This window comes from Dermochelys coriacea, chromosome 3 (genome assembly GCF_009764565.3).
Source record: "Dermochelys coriacea isolate rDerCor1 chromosome 3, rDerCor1.pri.v4, whole genome shotgun sequence".
NCBI classification, from domain to species: domain Eukaryota; kingdom Metazoa; phylum Chordata; order Testudines; family Dermochelyidae; genus Dermochelys; species Dermochelys coriacea.
This window is the reverse complement of record NC_050070.1, coordinates 91,720,029-91,742,657: the sequence shown is the minus strand read 5'-3', so window position 1 is coordinate 91,742,657 and position 22,629 is coordinate 91,720,029. Positions and strand designations below refer to the sequence as shown.

At 41.2% G+C, this 22,629-nt stretch overlaps 1 protein-coding gene across 2 annotated transcripts in view; it reads right to left on the bottom strand.

The window, feature by feature from the left end:
- SLC35F1 (solute carrier family 35 member F1) overlaps positions 1–22,629 on the bottom strand; it is a 432,911-nt gene that overhangs the window by 56,898 nt on the left and 353,384 nt on the right. For both annotated transcript variants that reach the window (XM_038394254.2, XM_038394255.2), the window contains exon 3: positions 11,252–11,379. In XM_038394254.2, coding sequence (XP_038250182.1) covers positions 11,252–11,379 — 128 coding nt within the window. The remainder of the gene's footprint in view (positions 1–11,251; positions 11,380–22,629) is intronic.

Sequence of the window (22,629 nt, the reverse complement as noted above, 5' to 3'; positions counted from 1 at the left end):
GGAGAGAGGTGCCTAAGAATGCGATCTACAAAAGCCAGCATGCTAGGCAGGGAGCCACCTAACCTAGCCTATGGGAGATGCTGAGGAGAGGAGTGTCCTAAACCCTGCCCCTCTTTTGGAGATGGGTGCCTAAGTCAGGGCTGCAGGGAGGCACCTATCTTTGCTTAGTGAGTCACAAATGGGAACTACAGAGTAATTCCTTCTCTCTCTCTCGCCCTATGACTGTTCCACTGTGGATAAATACTTATGTAGTGATTGGGCCAGAGAAAGAGAAAAAGAATGATTCTGTAGTCCAGTGGTTAGGACACCCACCTGGGAGGTGGGAGACCCCCGGTATCGTCCCCCTGCTCTAATGACTCATTATTTATACACAGTGGAACAGTTTCACCAGGAGAGACTGAGGGAGCCCACAACAGAATATCTCAAAGCTCAGTAGTTGGAGCACTCTCATGAGACTCCCTATTCAAGTCCTTTCTCCCCCTCTGCTAGAGATAGGGGGATTTGAATCTGGGTAACCCACAACCCCGGTGAGTGCTCTCACCACTGGGCTAAAAGTTACAAGGTATGCACCACCTGTTCCTCTAGCCACATTTTGAATGGGAACCAATCTAGTAGGTGTGCTCAGAGGCTACAGGATTGGACTCTGCACACAAGATAAGTGGACAAATGCCCATCATCTCCTGGTTCATGATTCATTCTGGGGCTTGGGCAGCAGTTAGGCATCCAGAAGCTTTATCAGGGGCAGAAACATAGACACAGAGGGAACTTAGGCACCAAGTAAGTTTAGGCCCCTACAGGGTTAGACAGCAATTTTGTGGGTTAGAGAGGAGCCAAAACAGGGACAGAGGTGTGTATACCCAAGACGTAGACCCCTAAGGTTTAGGCATCTAAATACCTTTGTGGATCCTACCCTATGTGCCTACTGCAATGTAACAAGGATCTATCCCGTTTCTACTGTTTTAATGCTGCAGCGGCACAGGAGCTAGCAAACAGAGCTTTAAACAGGGGAGTTTGAAAGGGGAGTTGTATTGTAGTGCTTGTTTGGGGTTTGTTTTTGCTGGGGGGTGGTCTTTTTGGTGTGGCTTGTGTTTCCCAGATTAACAGGATTTAGGTGGGAAGGTGATGACAGATACAGAGGCAGCTCTGGGAGTGACTCCTGTAGTGGAAGACACATAGAGGATGACTGGATGTGGAAGCTGTGGTATGTACATGATCCTGGAGGGGGGACCCGGTAAGAGTTTTTTCTGCATGAAATGCCGTCTGATAGAGCTGATGGAGGAAAAGATCCGAGGCTTGGAGATGCAGGTGGAAAGTCTCATTGAGTTTAGGAAAGGGTTTGAGCAGATGATGGAGAAAAGATATGAGGTATCTGAAGGGAAAAGCTCAGACTCACAGATGGAAGCAGGGCTGGGGAATTTTGAGGGGAGACTGGGTGAGAAAAGTGGTCAGTGGAAGCATGTGACTAAAAGAACCAGGCAGAGGAAAAGACGGGCTAGTGAAGCAGAAATAGAGCTTAGGAACAGGTTTGCAGAGTTGGAAAATGAAGAAGGGGCAGGTAGTCACTGAAGGTGGAAGGGCAAGGAAGAAGAGAAAAGAGGCTAGTCCTATAGGAAAAGGGGAAGAGTCAAGGGAGATTACACCAAATATGAGCCCCAGGAGGATACAGGATGGGTTGAAGAGGATTATAAGGGAAAATAGGAATGTAAAGAACTTGCAGCCAGAGGGAACAGGGGAGAGACTGGAGAATAGCACTGTCACCAGGAAAAGGCAGGTCTATGTGATCGGGGACTCTTTATTGAGAAGAATAGACAGGCCTGTAACTAGAGCTGATCCAGAGAATAGAAGGGTGTGCTGTCTTCCGGGTGCTAAGATACGGGATGTAGACCTGAGGTTGAAAAGGATCCTAAAGGGAGCGGGAAAGAATCCCCTAAATATCCTTCATGTGGGAACAAATGATACGGCTAGATTCTCGCTGGAAAGTATTAAGGGAGACTATGCTAGGCTGGGGAAGACGCTTAAGGAAATTGAGGCTCAGGTGATCTTTAGTGGGATCCTTCCTGTTCCTAGAGAAGGGCAACAAAGGCTTGACAAGATTATGACTGTCAACAGATGGCTTAGGCAGTGGTGCTATAAGGAGGGCTTTGGGATGTATGGCCACTGGGAGGCATTCACAGACAGAGGACAGTTCTCTCGGGATGGACTTCATCTGAGTAGGGAAGGAAATACACTTCCAGGATCAAGGCTGGCACAACTGATAAAGAGAGCTTTAAACTAGGAATTTGGGGGAGATGGTTGAGAGACGTCCAGGTAATCTCCATGCCAGATTTTAGCATTGAGAGGGAAGAAGACTAACTAGGAAAGGATACAGCCGTGGGCAGGAGAATGTACATAAGGAGCGAGGGCGGTGTGGATACTAGTCTAATAGGTTATACTGGCTGTAGAATGACTGTGCCTAATAGGGTACAAAATGTGAGCGAGGCCAAAGAGCAAAAATTAAGATGTTTGTACACCAATGCGAGGAGCCTAGGTAACAAAATGGAGGAACTAGAGCTACTGGTGCAGGAAGTGAAACCAGATATTACAGGGATAACAGAAACATAGTGGAATAGTAGTCATGACTGGACTACAGGTATTGAAGGGTATGTGCTGTTTAGGAAAGACAGAAACAAAGGTAAAGGTGGTGGAGTAGCATTGTATATCAATGATGAGGTAGAATGTAAAGAAATAAGAAGCGATGCAGTGGATAAGACAGAGTCCGTCTGGGCAAAAATTACATTGGGGAAGATCACTAGTCGAGCCTCTCCTACAATAGTGCTTGGGGTGTGCTATAGACCTCCGGGATCTAATTTGGATATGGATAGAGCCCTTTTTAATGTTTTTAATCAAGTAAATAGTAATGGAAACTGCGTGATCATGGGAGACTTTAACTTCCCAGATATAGACTGGAGGACCAGTGCTAGTAATAATAATAGGGCTCAGATTTTCCTAGATGCAATAGCTGATGGATTCCTTCATCAAGTAGTTGCTGAACCAACTAGAGGGGATGCAATTTTAAATTTAATTTTGGTGAGTCGCAAGGACCTCATAGAAGAAATGGTTGTAGGGGACAATCTTGGCTCAAGTGATCATGAGCTAATTCAGTTCAAACTAAATGGAAGGATTAACAAAAATAAATCTGCCATTAGAGTTTTTGATTTCAAAAGGGCTGACTTTCAAAAATTAAGGAAATTAGTTAGGGAAGTGGATTGGACTGAAGAACTTATGGATCTAAGGGTAGAGGAGGCCTGGGATTACTTTAAATCAAAGCTGCAGAAGCTATCGGAAGCCTGTATCCCAAGAAAGAGGAAAAAATTCATAGGCAGGAGTTGTAGACCAAGCTGGATGAGCAAGCATCTTAGAGAGGTGATTAAGAAGAAGCAGAAAGCATACAGGGAGTGGAAGATGGGAGGGATCAGCAAGGAAAGCTACCTAATTGAGGTCAGAACATGTAGGGATAAAGTGAGACAAGCTAAAAGTCGAATAGAGTTGGACCTTGCAAAGGAAATTAAAACCAATAGTAAAAGGTTCTATAGCCATATAAATAAGAAGAAAACTAAGAAAGAAGAAGTGGGGCCGCTTAACACTGAGGCTAGAGTGGAGGTTAAAGAAAATCTAGGCATGGCCCAATATCTAAACAAATACTTTGCCTCAGTCTTTAATAAAGCTAAAGAGGATCTTAGGGATAATGGTAGCATGACAAATGGGAATGAGGATATGGAGGTAGATATTACCATACCTGAGGTGGAAGCGAAACTGACACAGCTTAATGGGACTAAATCGGGGGGCCCAGATAATCTTCATCCAAGAATATTAAAGGAATTGGCACTTGAAATTGCAAGCCCATTAGCAAGAATTTTTAATGAATCTGTAAACTCAGGAGTTGTACCGAATGATTGGAGAATTGCTAATATAGTTCCTATTTTTAAGAAAGAAAAAAAAAGTGATCCGGGTAACTACAGGCCAGTTAGTTTGACATCTGTAGTATGCAAGGTCCTGGAAAAAATTTTGAAGGAGAAATTAGTTAAGGACATTGAAGTCAATGGTAAATGAGACAAAATACAACATGGTTTTACAAAAGGTTGATCGTGCCAAACCAACTTAATCTACTTTTTTGAAAAAGTAACAGATTTTTTAGATAAAGGAAATGCAGTGGATCTAATTTACCTAGATTTCAGTAAGGCATTTGATACCGTGCCACATGGGGAATTATTAGTTAAATTGGAGAAGATGGGGATCATATGAACATCAAAAGGTGGATAAGGAATTGGTTAAAGGGGAGACTGCAACGGGTCCTACTGAAAGGCGAACTGTCAGGTTGGAGGGAGGTTACCAGTGGAGTTCCGCAGGGATCAGTATTGGGACCAATCTTATTTAATCTTTTTATTACTGACCTTGGCACAAAAAGTAGGAGTGTGCTAATAAAGTTTGCAGATGATACAAAGCTGGGAGGTATTGCCAATTCAGAGAAGGATCGGGATATTATACAGGAGGATCTGGATGACCTTGTAAACTGGAGTAATAGTAATAGGATGAAATTTAATAGTGAGAAGTGTAAGGTTATGCATTTAGGGATTAATAACAAGAATTTTAGTTATAAGTTGGGGACGCATCAATTAGAAGTAACGGAAGAGGAGAAGGACCTTGGAGTATTGGTTGATCATAGGATGACTATGAGCTGCCAATGTGATATGGCTGTGAAAAAAGCTAATGCGGTTTTGGGATGCATCAGGAGAGGTATTTCCAGTAGGGATAAGGAGGTTTTAGTACCATTATACAAGGCACTGGTGAGACCTCACCTAGAATACTGTGTCCAGTTCTGGTCTCCCATGTTTAAAAAGGATGAATTCAAACTGGAGCAGGTACAGAGAAGGGCTACTAGGATGATCCGAGGAATGGAAAACTTTTTTTATGAAAGGAGGCTTAAGGAGCTTGGCTTTTTTAGCCTAACTAAAAGAAGGTTGAAGGGAGATATGATTGCTCTCTATAAATATATCAGAGGGATAAATACAGGAGAGGGAGAGGAATTATTTAAGCTCAGCACCAATGTGGACACAAGAACAAATGGGTATAAACTGGCCACCAGGAAGTTTAGACTTGAAATCAGACAAAGGTTTCTAACCATCAGAGGAGTGAAGTTTTGGAATAGCCTTCCAAGGGAAGCAGTGGGGGCAAAAGATCTATCTGGTTTTAAGATTCTACTTGATAAGTTTATGGAGGAGATGGTGTGATGGGATAATGGGATTTTGGTAAGTAATTGATCTTTAAATATTCAGGGTAAATAGGACTAGTCCCCTGAGATGGGATATTAGATGGATGGGATCTGAGCTACCCAGGAAAGAATTTTCTGTAGTATCTGGCTGGTGAATCTTGCCCATATGCTCAGGGTTTAGCTGATTGCCATATTTGGGGTCGGGAAGGAATTTTCCTCCAGGGCAGATTGGAGAGGCCCTGGAGGTTTTTCACCTTCCTCTGTAGCATGGGGCATGGTTGACTTGAGGGAGGCTTCTCTGCTCCTTGAAGTCTTTGAACCATGATTTAGGGACTTCAATAGCTCAGACATAGGTGAGGTTTTTTGTAGGAGTGGGTGGGAGAGATTCTGTGGCCTGCACTGTGCAGGAGGTCGGATTAGATGATCAGAATGGTCCCTTCTGACCTTAGTATCTATGAATCTATGAATGCTGAAAGGAGGCATATGTTTGTACACAATAGCATAGACATGTTTAAATATATACAGAATTTCAGCCTAAAAAGTGGCTTGTTATGCTTTTCATTACCATCTCCACTTCAGTTTGCACATCTCTCCTCATAAAAGCACATATATGCAATTCAACTATGTATCACACACACAAATGGATAATGAAAGCATCTCTTAATGAGTTATGACTGTGTCCCACCCTCCTCTACTTCTCTCCCCCCACCTTGAGCAGAACCATCAGCACTTCACATTGGATGGAATTGGGAAGGCATCTGCATCCATGTTTTCCAAGGTTAGACAAATCTTTCAAAGTACCTCATTGTTCAGCTCCTACTTGTGGTCCTGGTGGAAGTATCTTCTCAGAGAATCTGCTAATGTGTTCTGCAGTTCTGGCAGGTAATCCACTGAGATCTCTCTGTGTGAGAAATGCACCAATTCCATAGTTTTATGGATTCTGCACACAAGGTCATAGAATCATAGGGTTAGAAGGGACAGCAAGGGTCATCTAGTGTAACCCCCTACCAAGATGCAGGATTTGTTGTGTCTAGACCATCCAAGACAGATGGTTATCCAGTCTCCTTTTGAAAACCTCCAGTGAAGGAGCTTCCACCACCTCCCGAGGCAGTCCATTTTATTGTCCTACTGTTCTTACAGTTAAGACGTTCTTCCTGAGATTTAATCTAAATCTGCTGTGATGTAGTTTGAATCTATTGCTTCTCGTCCTGCCTCTGTGGCAAGAGAGAACAACTTTTCTCCATCTTGTTCCTCCTTGATGATTTATATATAATACATTGCTGCTCTGTTGTCCAGCATTGCTCTGATCAAGTGGCCCCCATGTGGGGTAAGAAATGATGGCAGGCATAATGGACTGCCCTGATATGAAGAGTGGTCTCCTGATGGATCCATTTGCCTTGAACTGTGAAGTCCTGAAAATGTGCACCTCAGCCCAGCAGGAAGTCATCTGTTATGATGATTTTTGCAGGAGGGTAGGGTAGCAGGAATGGAAGTCCCACATAGATCTTTTGGGGATTCTTCTACCAATTGAAACAGTTGAGGACCCTTTGAGGTATTGACACCTGCGTGGATAGACTTTGTTTGTTGGATGCCTAGACTGTTCTCAGCCAAGTTTGAAGATAGCAGGAGTGTAGTCTTGCCAAAAAGATATTACAAATGTACGGCTGCCGTGTGGCCCAGGAGTTGAAGGCAAGCTCTCCCTGTGGCTTGTGGGCTCTACAGTATTGTGGAAATAAGGCTGGGCATTGTAGCAAACCTGTGTGTGGGTAAGTATGCTCTGGTGGTAGTGAAGGCGACAATGGGCCCAATTAAGGCAATTCATTGTGTAAGTGTGAGAGCTGACATTTCAAGCTGAAGCTGAGGCCCAAGTAAAAGAATAGGGGTAGAATCTTGTTGCTTGCTGAGAAATGAGTGACCCTTTACAAGCCAGTCATCCAGGCAGGGAAAGATAATTATTTCCATCTGACAGAGATGGGCTGCTGTGGCTGAAAGGATCTTGGTAAAGACCCTGGGGTAATGGAGAGGCCTAAAAGTAGGACACCGTATTGGTAGTGGTCTCTGCTAATGACAAAGCATAGAAAATGTCTGTGGGACAGGTGTATGGCTATAAAAAACAAACCAGGCATCCTGAAGATCAAGGGAGACAAACCAAACTCCGATTTCCAAAGAGGAAACCATTCTGAACTGTTGAGAGAGGATGAAGGTGTTCAAACTCCTGAGGTCCAGAATTGGTCTCTAACTCCAGGACACAGCCCCAAGATCAGAGCTGCCAGACCTCCACACCCTGCTATGGCACTATGCAGAAGCTGGAGTTCCCCAGATGACCTGATCCTGACTATCCATCAAGAAATGTTCATCTGCCTTATTGGGAGTGGTGAGCATTCTATGCTTAGCATGTGCATTCTGTTTTGATAATTGTTAATAAACAGAGGTTAAGTAGGATATTACTGTGTAAGGCTCTTTCACTGGTAAAAGACCCGTAAACCTCTAAAAGATTAAGCCTTCAGTCCACAAGGAATGGGTGTTTGCTCTGAGCCCATGGAGGAGCAGAGCCCAGAGAGGAATAAAGTTAGGTGCCTTTTGCCTGGAGCCTTAGAAACTGGGAAAGGGTGGGGGTGCCTAAATTGACCAGGTTACGCCTTGAGCCCTAGGAACTAGGTAGAGGTGGGATGTCCTAGAGTGTGCGGGCAACAAATTTAGGTTAAAATTGGGTGCTTTACAGTGTATGTAACAGAGAATTTTGTGCAGGTAACACTCCAGAGGCACTGGGTCTGGTACTGACAGTAATACTACTTGAGGTTGCTTACTAGAAGGCTTCTCAGTATGCGGTGTGGTCTTTTTAGTCAGTGCCAGATCTCGGGTACTAGAGGAGATAGAAGCATCAGTGGCACACATGCCAGGTCATTTAGTCTTCTTGGTTCCAGTTTGAGAGGTGACTTAGCCCTTCTCTTGGTTTCTTCCTCTGGAGAATGGGGTCTCTTTTTTAAAATGTCCAGACAACTCTGAAGGATCCCCAGAGTCTTTGCTTATCAAAGCAAAAATATTCACAGAGGTGCACTGGGCAGTAAAGCCAAAATATGGAGGTGGAGAGATTTGGACCCTGTGGGTCTCAGAAAATGCTCTATAAGATGGAGTTTTAGTTGGTCCTTCCTCCATTTTCTGCATCTGCTTTTGAATCCAGAGCAGACCTTACATTTGGAAGGGATGTGAGTCTCTCCAAGGCAGTGGAGACAGATAGAATGCCTGTTGCTGCAGGGCAAAGACCTGGTCAGCGTTTGAGGTCCAGACTTTTGGGCATAACATTTTAGGAAAGCTAGAGGAGGATGAGTCAGAATGCTGGTCCCAACCAGGCAAAAAAAGGAGGAAAGGGGGAACCCCTCCGCCCAAGCACACATTTTTGCTAAATAACCAAAAATAAAGAAAAGCTAAGGAAAAAAGAAAGAACAATTAAGAGAAGAAAATAGCAAGCTGCATGGACAGCTAAAATGGACGTATTAAGCCACAGGCAATTGAGAAGGAATGGGAGCCACAGTGGGCCTGCCCTTCATATATATTTATCCTCTCTCTCTGGAGCACAAGAATGTGCAGGGCACAATGGCAGACTAATGGACACTGCAGACAAAATCTCTGACCAACAGTGCACGGAGGCACGCACATCCTGAAGTGGAAGCACCCACAGGGAAAATAATTCAAAGAACACACACTTTTATTGTTGGTCTCCAGATGTCTATAAATCTGAGGTTTTACTATCTTCGTTTTTATCATGCCAGACAAAGGCTTGAGTGCCCAAAGAATAAATTACCATATAAATCACCATTTAGAAAAATGGCTCTCCCTTCTGCAATGGTCTTTTTTTGGTGGCTCCGTATGCCTACATTATAGTACTGTGGCACAGTACTATAATGAAGCAGCATGAAAGAAGAAGCAGCCTAAAGAGTCGTTTGATGTAGAATAAGGAAAACAATTAATACTAAATACTACAACAGAACAGCATATACTGCCCTGCATGTAGATAAGACTCAGAGATTAATCAGGACTAGCCTAAGTGGTGAGATGGTGTTTGGCTGCTGTGCTGAAGACCTGGATTTTGGAAATGAATGCGAGTTTCTCAGTCTTTAGACATTTGGGTCCAGATTTTCAAAAGAGCTCAAAGCCAGACTTTCAAATGCTCAGCACCCATGTATTCAAAGTTTGTTTCCTGCCAGCATCATGAAGCACATAAACATTTACAGAGATTGATGCTCTACCATCTTGGAGAAAGACAGAGTGTTGTTCTGAGGCCAACCAGATTGGAAAGGGTATTTCATCTAATGAAACAGAGCCAGATCCTTTACTAATGGTGAACTACACCAAACTCTGCAAGCAATCTCTTTGAAATGAATGGGGCCGCTTGCTGGGAAAAAAAGCACTACTGAGTGTGAGTAAATGGAGAGAGGGAACAGAATCTGTCTCATAATACTGTTTGATAAAACAGGGAAGAACCGAGCTGGAAGGCAAAGTTATGTATGTTTGTTTGTATGTTTGTATGCATGTTTGTATCACACACAATACGTTTAATAGAAAACTTTATAACACTGGTAAGATGAGCATGATGTAATATCTTGTAAATACAGTACCAGAAAACTGAAGTTCAAAAAAATATACTTTATGTGAATATTGAGTCTAGACCTAAACAACAAAGTAATTAATTTGACAACATTCATGATATTTGAATTAATTATTTTAGTTACTTACCCAGTTTTTAGAACTGGACAAATAATTCACAAACCAGGCTGCTGAAGCACATTTATGTGGGTGGATGAGAAAGGTAGAAACATAGACAGATACAAAGACCTATAAAGACCAAGTACAGGGGGTTGTGTGCCTCTGTAAGCAGTATAGAAGCTTGCTCGGGGAGATCTATACAAAAATAGTAATATTGATTTTGGTTTTATTATGATAAATTTTTCCATTCCACTAGGTATAAAGTAACAGAGTTATTTGTGTGTTGGGGGGGGGGGCTGTTATTAGGTTCTCCTTTGAAAATGTGCTACAGGTAATTTTAAATATGTATTTGTGTTTCAAAGAAGTCTGAAAGCCAAATTCTGGCAACAGAAGCACTTATAGTTACTCACCTTGATTTCAAATGTTTCATATAATCCTTAAAACTGCAGTTTTCCCCCATTCTTGCTTCTTATTTGGGCAAAATTCAGTTTTTTCCCCCAACACTGCTCACTCACCCATGAAAGAGATATGTTCTTAATTATCTCTGCTTTTTCAGAACATTACCTGCTGCTTATTTATTTTACTGGCTTTATAGCAAGTTTCAGGCAAGTAAGGTATAAATACGATCAGAATATCTAAGGGTGCTATGCTATTTAGACATTATATAGAGTGCAAATGTGTTTTATTTCTGAATGATCAGCATCAATTTGTGTAATCATGTCCAGAGATATACATTTTCCATTATGAATTTCTATTACTTTTTCTCTACTACAATGGAAAAAACCTAAATCTTTAAAATTTACAGACTATACATTTAAAGAAGACTGTTCCTATTGTGTGTGTGTGTTGGGGGGAGAATTATGGAGTTTTGTTTTGGGAGTTTTTGGTGATTTTTGGAGAGGGCAAACTGTGCCTGAAAGAAATGCACATGATTGCTTAATCGAGGGCATTGACAAATGTGGTTGTAATTTTCCAATTGCAAACTGAGTCTACACAAATGGGTATTTACTCTTTAAAATATATTATTAAAGGACCAAGCCAAGTAGCTTATCCCCAAACATGTGAGAATGAGTAATTTACAAAACATTTTATTTTTCTACAGCTTGCAGAATGGTCAGCATTAAAATTAGCAAAAGATTAAAACAAAAAAGATATCATTTTATGAGTGTGAGACATCATAAAGAGGAGGACAAAGAAGGAATTGGGACCCTGATCCTGCCCTGTTCAAGTGAATGGGGACTTTACCATTAACTTGGTGCAGAATCAAACCCTGAGAGAGGAAATCATTTGAGTACTTACCTGTACGCTAGTAAGAGTGGTGTATTGGTAAGCTTTGACTACCAGGTAATTGGCTTCTATATCTATTATCCCCAGGATCATGTACTTCCACCATCTCCGTTTCAAAATTGCCAGCAAGTTTTCTTCTCCTGTGTCGGTAGATAAAAACAAAGAAACAATTACATATAAAGAGTTAGAAACATACGCACAACAAGCTATATCTCATGAGAGATTATACTATATCTTATGCAATCAAATTAGTGGATAGATTAAATAGAACATAAATCCAGATTGTGACTTAAATATAGTTAAAACCGAAATATTTACAAGGTATTTTAGGTAGGTAAAAACTAACATATTATTTGTCTTGCAATTCAAATCAGTCAACACCACAAAGCAAGGTGGTTGTCTGGGTTTTCAGTTCACTTGGGTTTTAAAAACTTGCCAAGAAAAATGATTTGAATTTAAACAATTTTTGGTAATATTTCTTAAGAATATTTTGTTGTTCAGTATATGTATGCAAGCAGGGCCAGCCCACAACATTTTGGCACCTGAGGCGGTGAGCTCAAACGATGCCCCCATGTCTCCTCGCTTGGGCCAAAACTTTGAAAGGTCTCAATTCTGCCTTCTTCCTGTTCTACTCCTCTCATGGTACTGCTCTGCTACCTACCGCAATAAAGGAGAACTAACAACTTAAAATGCCTTATTCAAAAATTTTAAGTAACACTTAATTTTCAAATGCCTGAACAGCAAAGGTAACTTTTCTTGTCTGCTTAGTAAACACTGGCATTTTTATCTCTTTGAATAATCAAAGTGGTACTTTCCGTGCCTTCTTGGCTGCAAAGATTTGAACTGCTTCCTGCTGAAGGTCCACAGTCTGGGCCAGCTCATGCTCTATTGATATGGTTGGAAGTCCAACCAGCCTCTCCTGTGTCGTTGTGGAGTGTACATGTGTTTTTATTAATTTCAGCTTGGAGAAGCTGCGTTCTTCACTGGCAACTGATACAGGAAGTGTTAGAAGTATGCGCAGAGTAACAAAAGCATTTGGAAAGAGGGTGGTCATCTTATTTGTGAACATATATTCCAGAACAGCCTTTGGAGTTGATCCTGCTGAAATGTATCTGGAAAGGGCTTTCAGTTCATCACCTAAATCACTCGCATCAATATCACACATGTCATCATGTGTCAACACTATCTCAAGTGCCAGGAATTGCTGGTATAGGTCTTCTTCAGGTATACTGAGGAGTTTTGGAATATCATACAACATCCCAGATATACTGCTGTGTTCCTTGAGCTGCATGAAACGTTCTTCAACTGATTTTATTGCACAATCTAGCACCTGGTTAAAGCATTCAACTTTGAATTGTTGTTTGGGGTCTCTTACGGGATTATCCCATGCCTCGTAATCAAAATGTCTTCTTCTTCGGTGACTCTTGTATTCTTGAATGGGTGAGAAAATAGCTTCAGTGTGAAATTCCTCTGCCAACTTCTGTGCACTCTTCACAACGTTTTGAAATCCCTCATCTCACTAGTAAGACTGTAGGTGTGACTTTGCTTTGTCCAGTTGTTCCATTGCTCCAGATATAGCAAAGTCAACACCTTGGAGTCTCTTGCTTACAACATTTATTTCAAACAGTATGTCATGCCACAACACTAAGCTACACAGAAATGTGAAGTTATGTATGTTTCTGGTGATTCCATTTCCCTCTGCCACTGGTCTCCCACAAACAGGTCCCATCATAGCATTATCCTTCATAATGGCAACTATGACATTATCTGTCTTCCCAATTTGGTGTTTGATAGGCTTTAATCGCCTCCACTTGACTTTCCTATCATGTGGCACTCAGTGGTTTTAGTGTCAGAGAGGATGTTCCCAGATATTGCTTCAAAATTTGCCACTGATGAGTTGATGCAGACAAAAATATGTAGATGCTTTGAATTACATTAAAAAATTCAGCAACCTCACTAGAAGATGATGCTGCATCACTGACCACCAAGTTCAATGAATGAGAACTACATGGGACAAAAAAATGCTTGAGGGTTTAATTCTCGGATCTGTGTCTGCATTCCTCTGTTCTTTCCTCTCATGTTGGCACCATTATCATAGACCTGACCTCTCATGTCAGCTATCGCAATTCCTGTATCTTCCAGCTTTTTAAGAAGCACATTTGTCATACCAGCTCCTGTAGTATCATCAATGTCAATAAATTCTAGAAAATGCTCTCTGACAGTCACCATTGCAGGGACATTTTCACTAGGTTCTGTTGCGCAACAGAACACACCATTAAAGTCATTTGTTCCGTATGGCTGATGTCAGGTGTGCCATCCAGAATAACAGAGTAATATCTTGCTGACTTCAGATCTGCCACAATCTGTTTGACTTTTGTTGCCAGTCCTGTATGATCTCATTTTGAATTGTTTTTCCAAGGTAGTGGCGTGTGTACATTTCTTGGGTAGTGACTCTTCTTAGATTCTTCTGGAGTACAGCATCAAACCCAGCCATCAACTCCACAATTTTAAGGAAGTTTTCATTGTTTAGCACATACAACTGATCTGAAGTGCCATGCAGTGCTAGGTTTTGGATAGCAAGCATTCTCACAATGGCAATGAGCCTTTTCAGAACATTTTGCCAGTAAAGAGACTCTGATGAAAACTTCTCTTGATTCTGATCTATGGTGGCCTTTAACCTTAGTCTCATCTCAAGCTCTTTCCATTTATGGAATGCTCTCTGGTGATTTGCTGCCTTCTCACGGCATGCCAGATTTCTAGCCAGATTTTTCCAGTCCTTTGTTCCTGTAGAATCCAATGTGGCTGGAACATTACATGGAAGAGTTTGCCACAAAAACAGTACGCAGCATTCTGGGTTTTTGAGTACATAAGCCATGGCCTCTCCACTTTGCCACCACTGGGGATTTCACGCCAGTAATGTGTTGGGTGGAAACTTCTATTTTCATTGTCTTTGGGGAACATGAAGTTTTTCGCTTGCTGTGGACCATGCAGTACAAGGAAGTTCCTCAGGCTACTGCTCAAGTGGGTCCACAGTCTTGGATCATCTAGACTTAAGGAACTAAACTCAGCAGCAGCTGTTTCTTGTGCCTCCACCACACTCTTCTCTGATCCACACTTTTCTTCAGGAATGTACCTGGTTACATCCATTTGAGATGGAGATATGGATGCTGCAGTAGCTGCCAGGTCACCTGCACTCTGACTAACTGGAAGATCAGACATCTCCTCACCAATCTCATCCTCACTGGGTCCGGAAGGCTCACTGTGAACATTTGTCTCTATGTATCTCAGGAGAGCTCCTTCCTGCTTAGATAGAAAAGCTTCCTTTGTTTTCTTTTTTTTTTCTGAATGCTGCCCCAGAGGGGCGTTTTCTTCTTTCACTCATGATTGCTGTTCTGTGCCAGCTATAGTGGCTCTCAAGACTCAATTGAAGGAGACAAATAAGCAAGCTGGTAGTAGGGCCTGAGTGGGGGAAGATATCAGCATCTTAAGGGCCTAACTGGCTCCTACTACTTCAGTTGACTGCCTGTTCTCCTCAAGTGGGTTCAGAGAAGCAGCAGGAAACAGGAAGCTCCCTGAGAAGCTGGTGTTAATCAGTCCAGGCTCCTGGGATGCTAGAGAGGTACATAAGAGACTCCTCCTCCTCTCTCTCCCTGCAGTTCCTGCTGCTTTCTGTTATTCCCTCTCACCTTTTCTCCTGCCTGCTGTTATGTCTCTTGTGCCCTCCTTCCTCCAGCACAGCACTCCACCATCTCTATGCATCTAGAGCAGAGAGAATACATATGCACCAGTGGCAGACACAATTTTGTACACTCTGGGTCCTAGTGGCACCCCCCCTCCCCCCAGTCTGGCACCTGAGACGGCCACCTCAGTTCACCTCATGATAAGGCCAGCCCTGTATGCAAGTCCTGACTACAGAATAATAAATATGATGTAAAACTTGATGCAAGAGGGTCTCATTTAAAACAGGAAAGCGACAGCATTTAAGGGTATCAGAGTACCAAGCAGAACAGTAACAGAATAATCAGACTTATTATAAATTTAAAGGAAAGTTATTGTGATCTTAGGTACAGATTCAAAAACTTTGGACTAGTTTAGAGAAAGGTTGCACTGAGACAAAAACAGAGTTTGTGTGACTGGTAGCTCTGCTTCCAGAATCAATTTTTGCGCAACCAGATTTGTTCTGCTATGCCCTGGCAATGGAATCCTGTCAGTCACACAATACTTAATTTCTACTCTGTGAAGACCGTCAGCACAACATGGCTTGCAGATCAAATCCATGACTTCAGAAAGGTCAGGCAGTTCTAATGCTGGGCCAAAGATTATTACTGTTCTCAATTCAAAAGAAACCAAACAAACATACACCAGGGACAGTTAACTCTCTTATTTATGTGTAATGTGGAAGCACCTACAGGGCCTCAATCATGACTGGGACCCCCTTGTGTGAGGAGTTGTACAAACCCATCATAAGTGACAGCCACTGCCCTAAAGAGCTTACAGTCTAAATATGGATATTAGAGCTGACTTGAAAAAAAGCTTGACCTGAATGGGAACCATTTGGGAAGTTAGAAAAAGTTCCATCAATTTAATATTTTTGTGTGTCTCCACATATCTTTTTAGTGTCAGCTGTAACCACAATTACCAGTGGGCAAAATAGGATAAAAAATAAACTGAACATTATTCCAAACGGACACCAAAACTTTTAAAAGGTTTGAAAAAGCTTCATCGGCTTTCCCAACTGCACCCCCATTATTCTTCATCATCATGCATGCCCATGCATTTCTAGGTTCCAGCTGAAACTAGTAACAGATGTGCTACCATCTCCTAGGAAAAACTGGCCTTTTGGCATTTCTGGAACAACCTGGAGGAGGACTCTCTGAAATCTCATGAGAATTCTAACCTACCGTTGCGGATGAAAAAGGCAAATACTTCAGATACTCATCCAAAAACTTGGACATGAAATCCTGGCTTAACTGGAATCTATAGGAGTGGTTCTATTGACTTCACTGGGGCCAGGATTTCATCCTGAGCATTTTCCCCAATCAAACCTGTGATTCATAGGACTTTTGCTCATTAAGGAATACATTCATACGTACTCTTTGCAATGAGGGTATCATAAGGCAGCATCCTAATTATCTGCTATACTGGCAGTGACATTGAGAATATAACTTTTGGTAGGTTAAGACCAGATTTTGTTTACTTGCAGAAAGAAGCACAGAAACAGCAGGAGTCGGGAATGTGATTACTTTGGCCAGATGACATCCAATAAGTAATTTAAGAATCTGGATTCGAATGAGTTGGTCCCTTCTACTACATCAGACATTTCCATTAACCTTTATGCGTTAAGTGATTTGGGCCGCAAAAACACTCTGGTTTATGATGTTGCATAGCACAATATATTTGAATCATGCTATAACTTTAGGCCTCTGTGTTGATTTAAGGATGCAAAAGAGAGTAACTTTTTCCTTTGAGTCTGCTTATTTTTTGAACATGAAAGTGATGAATTTTCAAAGCAGCACTTGGGGATTTAGCCACGTGATTAACATCAGTGCAAGTCATGCAGGTAAATTGTTTCCCAGGATTTTGAAAATATATCCCCAAAAGTTACAGTGCCAAAATTATTTGACATACCCTTAAAACAACGCATTGAAAAGTGCCAGTGTAACAAAAAAGCATATTAAAGCTTTGAAGTGATATTTTTCCTTACTTTTAAAAAGAGTTTAAAAGTAAAGAAATCAAGTTCTGGAATGCTATCGGGTTCATTGAATCATGTAGTGTGCTGCAGTATTAGTGCGGGAATTAATGCTGATCCTTGTCAATATTAAAGTTCTGTTTCAGCAAAGCACTTAAGCACCTGCAAGGCCAGCCCTAGATGTGGTACCCCCAGAAGTTGGCACTCAGGACAACCATACTCCTTTGCCTGCTTTTAAGGGTGGCCCTGAACACCTGCTTAATCCATGCCTATCCAGGGGAGCACATAAGCATGAAGTTAACTTTGAGAAGGTGCTAAAAATCTCATTGCACATGCTTCAGCTGTTTTCTGAATTGAGGCTTAATTCCTGTGCTCCAGAGATATGGGGGGCTTGAAACAGAACAAAAGAAAAGACCAACGCAGAAAAAAGTGGTTTAGATTGAAAGATCAAGACTCTCTTAAAATATGAAGTGCTTCAGTAACTTTAGATTGCTAAATTCAGGGCAAAGTTATTTACAATTACATTAGGGCCCTCTTTCTGTTTTATAAATAGTACTATTGGGAAGTGAGTTGAGCATCAGGGGAGTTGACACCACACTGAACTAATTTAAATGTGAAGGGTCTATTGTCTTATAAATGCCGTGGGGAGGAAAGTTTACACAGCTGACTACTATCAATGCTACTGGGAGTTCATTCATAGATCGCCCCGCACCAACTGGAGAACTTGTGAAATTAAAGGAAAATTACAATAAAGGCTGAAATAAAGAATCTTAAGAAGTAAAAAAAGTATTAGCTTGCACTGGTAAGTCGTGAACAGCATATCATTTGCTCTGAAACAAACCAAAGTGAGGCAGGTGTCGTGAAATAGATTACCATGGTTTTAAATAATTACATTTACATAACAGATAAAACAGATACTCATAATCTGACCAGGATGGCTTAAATTACAGTACAACACAATATAGCCTATCTTTTTGTGATTTAATGTGTATTGTTTTGATTTAAGGAGTACTTGTGGCACCTTAGAGACTAACAAATTTATTTGAGCATAAGCTTTCATGAGCTACAGCTTCAGGAATGCATCCGATGAAGTGAGCTGTAGCTCACGAAAGCTTATGCTCAAATAAATTTGTTAGTTTCTAAGGTGCCACAAGTACTCCTTTTCTTTTTGCAAATACAGACTAACACGGCTGCTACTCTGAAACCTGTCTTGATTTAGTATCACAAACTGAAAAGAGGAAGTTAAACAGAGGATAATCTATAATACAAGACTTTGTGTTTATAATCCTGCATGTAACATATACAATCATTTTGAAAAAAAGGAAACACATTAAGAAAACAATGAAAGAATAGCAAAGGTCACCACAGAACCCAAGTTCAGGAAAAGCAGAAATAAGAAGAGAAGATTAAATGAGTAAATAGACTAGAAATATCTACACCATTTCTGGGTAACAAAAGGTGTAGATCAACAATACCGTACATTATATTTCATATTACTTGCAACTCTACTATCAATCGTTAACATAATAAATGGCGACCACAAGAGTCCCAAGGCTCACTTCTCTTTCAAATGCCAGAGGTTCATGAGGTGCCAGTTCTGATGGACTATATTACCAGTTCTCACTTTGCTCCTGGCTAGACCTTCACCTTTGGAGAGACAATCATCTGGCCATGAGATCAGCCCACAGAAACAGGTACTAGTGTTTACGCAGCTATCTGTTAAAACTAAGACAAGCCGGAAAGAATATTTCTGATTTTCACACCAAGTCTTATATCTAAAATAAAGCTTCTCCTTGTGCACACATTATTCCAAAAGACTCTCTTTTTAGGGAATTCTACACGAAGGTAATAGAGATGTTGGGGTGCCTCCCCATTGCCAACAGTTCTCATTATTACTTTAAAAAAAGCTAAGAGGGCCCCAATGCATGTAAAGGCTAAGTTGTGCTACATAGTCAATAAATGTAAATTGAAAAGGTGATTTTTTTCCATATTGTGCCTTCTACTCTGCACTTAAGCACATCAACAGAAATTTCCAAATCTACATCTCAGTCAGCCCCCAGACTGTCCAAACTCACTTCTGAAACTGTAGGGCTTTTATTATTACTTTAGCTTGCCATTGTCTCAAACATTGTGAGTCCATATGTGAACCCCCCATGTAGAAATAAAACCTCTGACACCTCCAAGCCTGGATGTTAACCTCTGCAAAGTGTTCCCTACATGAGATGGACTGGTTGTAATCTAAGGGTATGTCTACATTACGAAATTAGGTCAATTTTATAGAAGTCGAGTTTTAGAAATCGATTATATACAGTCATAGATTCATAGACACTAAGGTCAGAAGGGACCATTCTGATCATCTAGTCCGACCTCCTGCACAACACAGGCCACAGAATCTCACCCACCCACTCCTACAAAAAACCTCACCTATGTCTGAACTATTGAAGTCCTCAAATCGTGGTTTAAAGACTTCAAGGAGCAGAGAATCCTCCCTCAAGTGACCCGTGCCCCATGCTACAGAGGAAGGCAAAAAAACTCCAGGTCCTCTTCCAATCTGCCCTGGAGGAAAATTCCTTCTTGACCCCAAAATGGCGATCAGCTAAACCCTGAACATATGGGCAAGATTCACCAGCCAGACACTACAGAAAATTCTTTCCTGGGTAACTCAGATCCCATCCATCTAATAGCCCATCTCAGGGGATTAGGCCTATTTACCCTGAATATTTAAAGATCAATTAATTACCAAAATCACATTATCCCATCATACCATCTCCTCCATAAACTTATCAAGTAGAATCTTAAAGCCAGATAGATCTTTTGCCCCCACTGCTTCCCTTGGAAGGCTATTCCAAAACTTCACTCCTCTGGTGGTTAGAAACCTTCATCTAATTACAAGTCTAAACTTCCTGGTGGCCAGTTTATACCCATTTGTTCTTGTGTCCACATTGGTGCTGATCTTAAATAATTCCTCTCCCTCTCCTGTATTTATTCCTCTGATAAATTTATAGAGAGCAATCATATCTCCCCATAACCTTCTTTTAGTTAGGCTAAACAGCCAAGCTCCTTAAGTCTCCTTTCATAAGACAAGTTTTCCATTCCTCGGATCATCCTAGTAGCCCTTCTCTGTACCTGCTCCAGTTTGAATTCATCCTTTTTAAACATGGGAGACCAGAACTGCACACAGTATTCCAGTTGAGGTCTCACCAGTGCCTTGTATAATGGTACTAAAACTCCTTATCCCTACTGGAAATACCTCTCCTGATGCATCCCAAAACTGCATTAGCTTTTTCACAGCCATATCACATTGGCAACTCATAGTCATCCTATGATCAACCAATACGCCAAGGTCCTTCTCCTCTTCCGTTACTTCTAATTGATGCGTCCCCAACTTATAACTAAAATTCTTCGTATTAATCCCTAAATTCATAACCTTACACTTCTCACTATTAAATTTCATCCTATTACTATTACTCCAGTTTACAAGGTCATCCAGATCCTCCTGTATAATATCCCGATCCTTCTCTGAATTGGCAATACCTCCCAGCTTTGCTAATAAAGTTTGCAGATGATACAAACTCCCACGTTTTGTGCCGAGGTCAGTAATAAAAAGATTAAATAAGATTGGTCCCAAAACTGATCCCTGAGGAACTCCACTGGTAACCTCCCTCCAGCCTGACAGTTCGCCTTTCAGTAGGAGCTGTTGTAGTCTCCCTTTTAACCAATTCCTTATCCACCTTTTCATGTTCATATTGATCCCCATCTTTTCCAATTTAACTAATAATTCCCCATGTGGCACGGTATCAAATGCCTTACTGAAATCTAGGTAAATTAGATCCACTGCGTTTCCTTTATCTAAAAAATCTGTTACTTTCTCAAAGAAGGAGATCAGGTTGGTTTGGCACGATCTACCTTTTGTAAAACCATGTTGTATTTTGTCTCATTTACCATTGACTTCAATGTCCTTAACTAATTTCTCCTTCAAAATTTTTTCCAGGACCTTGCATGCTACAGATGTGAAACTAACAGGCCTGTAGTTACCCGGATCACTTTTTTTTTCCCTTAAAAATAGGAACTATATCAGCAATTCTCCAATCATTCGGTACAACTCCTGAGTTTACAGATTCATTAAAAATTCTTGCTAATGGGCTTGCAATTTCAGGTGACAATTCCTTTAATATTCTTGGATGAAGATTATCTGGGCCCCCCGATTTAGTCCCATTAAGCTGTGTCAGTTTCGCTTCCACCTCAGGTATGGTAATATCTACCTCCATATCCTCATTCCCATTTGTCATGCTACCATTATCCCTAAGATCCTCTTTAGCCTTATTAAAGACTGAGGCAAAATATTTGTTTAGATATTGGGCCATGCCTAGATTATCTTTAACCTCCACTCCATCCTCAGTGTTTAGCGGCCCCACTTCTTCTTTCTTAGTTTTCTTCTTATTTATATGGCTATAGAACCTTTTACTATTGGTTTTAATTCCCTTTGCAAGGTCCAACTCTACTCGACTTTTAGCTTGTCTCACTTTATCCCTACATGTTCTGACCTCAATTAGGTAGCTTTCCTTGCTGATCCCTCCCATCTTCCACTCCCTGTATGCTTTTTGCTTCTTCTTAATCACCTCTCTAAGATGCTTGCTCATCCAGCTCGGTCTACAACTCCTGCCTATGAATTTTTTCCTCTTTCTTGGGATACAGGCTTCCGATAGCTTCTGCAGCTTTGATTTAAAGTAATCCCAGGCTTCCTCTTCCTTTAGATCCATAAATTCTTCAGTCCAATCCACTTCCCTAACTAATTTCCTTAATTTTTGAAAGTCAGCCCTTTTGAAATTAAAAACTCTAGTTGCAGATTTATTTTTGTTAATCCTTCCATTTAGTTTGAACTGAATTAGCTCATGATCACTTGAACCAAGATGATCCCCTACAACCATTTCTTCTATGAGGTCCTCGCTACTCATCAAAATTAAATCTAAAATGGCATCCCCTCTAGTTGGTTCAGCAACTACTTGATGAAGGAATCCATCAGCTATCGCATCTAGGAAAATCTGAGCCCTATTATTATTACTAGCACTGGTCCTCCAGTCTATATCTGGGAAGTTAAAGTCTCCCATGATCATGCAGTTTCCATTAGTATTTACTTTATTAAAAACCTTAAAAAGGGCTCTATCCATATCCAAATTAGATCCCGGAGGTCTATAGCACACCCCAAGCACTATTGTAGGAGAGGCTCGACTAGTTATCTTCCCCAATGTAATTTTTGCCCAGACAGACTCTGTCTTATCCATTGCATCGCTTCTTATTTCTTTACATTCTACCTCATCATTGATATACAATGCTACTCCACCACCTTTACCTTTGTTTTTGTCTTTCCTAAACAGCACATACCCTTCAATACCTGTAGTCCAGTCATGACTACTATTCCACCATGCTTCCGTTATCCCTATAATATCTGGTTTCACTTCCTGCACCAGTAGCTCTAGTTCCTCCATTTTGTTACCTAGGCTCCTCGCATTGGTGTACAAACATCTTAATTTTTGCTCTTTGGCCTCGCTCACATTTTGTACCCTATTAGGCACAGTCATTCTACAGCCAGTATAACCTATTAGACTGGTATCCACACTGCCCTCGCTCCTTATATACATTCTCCTACCCACGGCTGTATCCTTTCCTACTTAGTCTTCTTCCCTCTCAATGCTAAAATCTG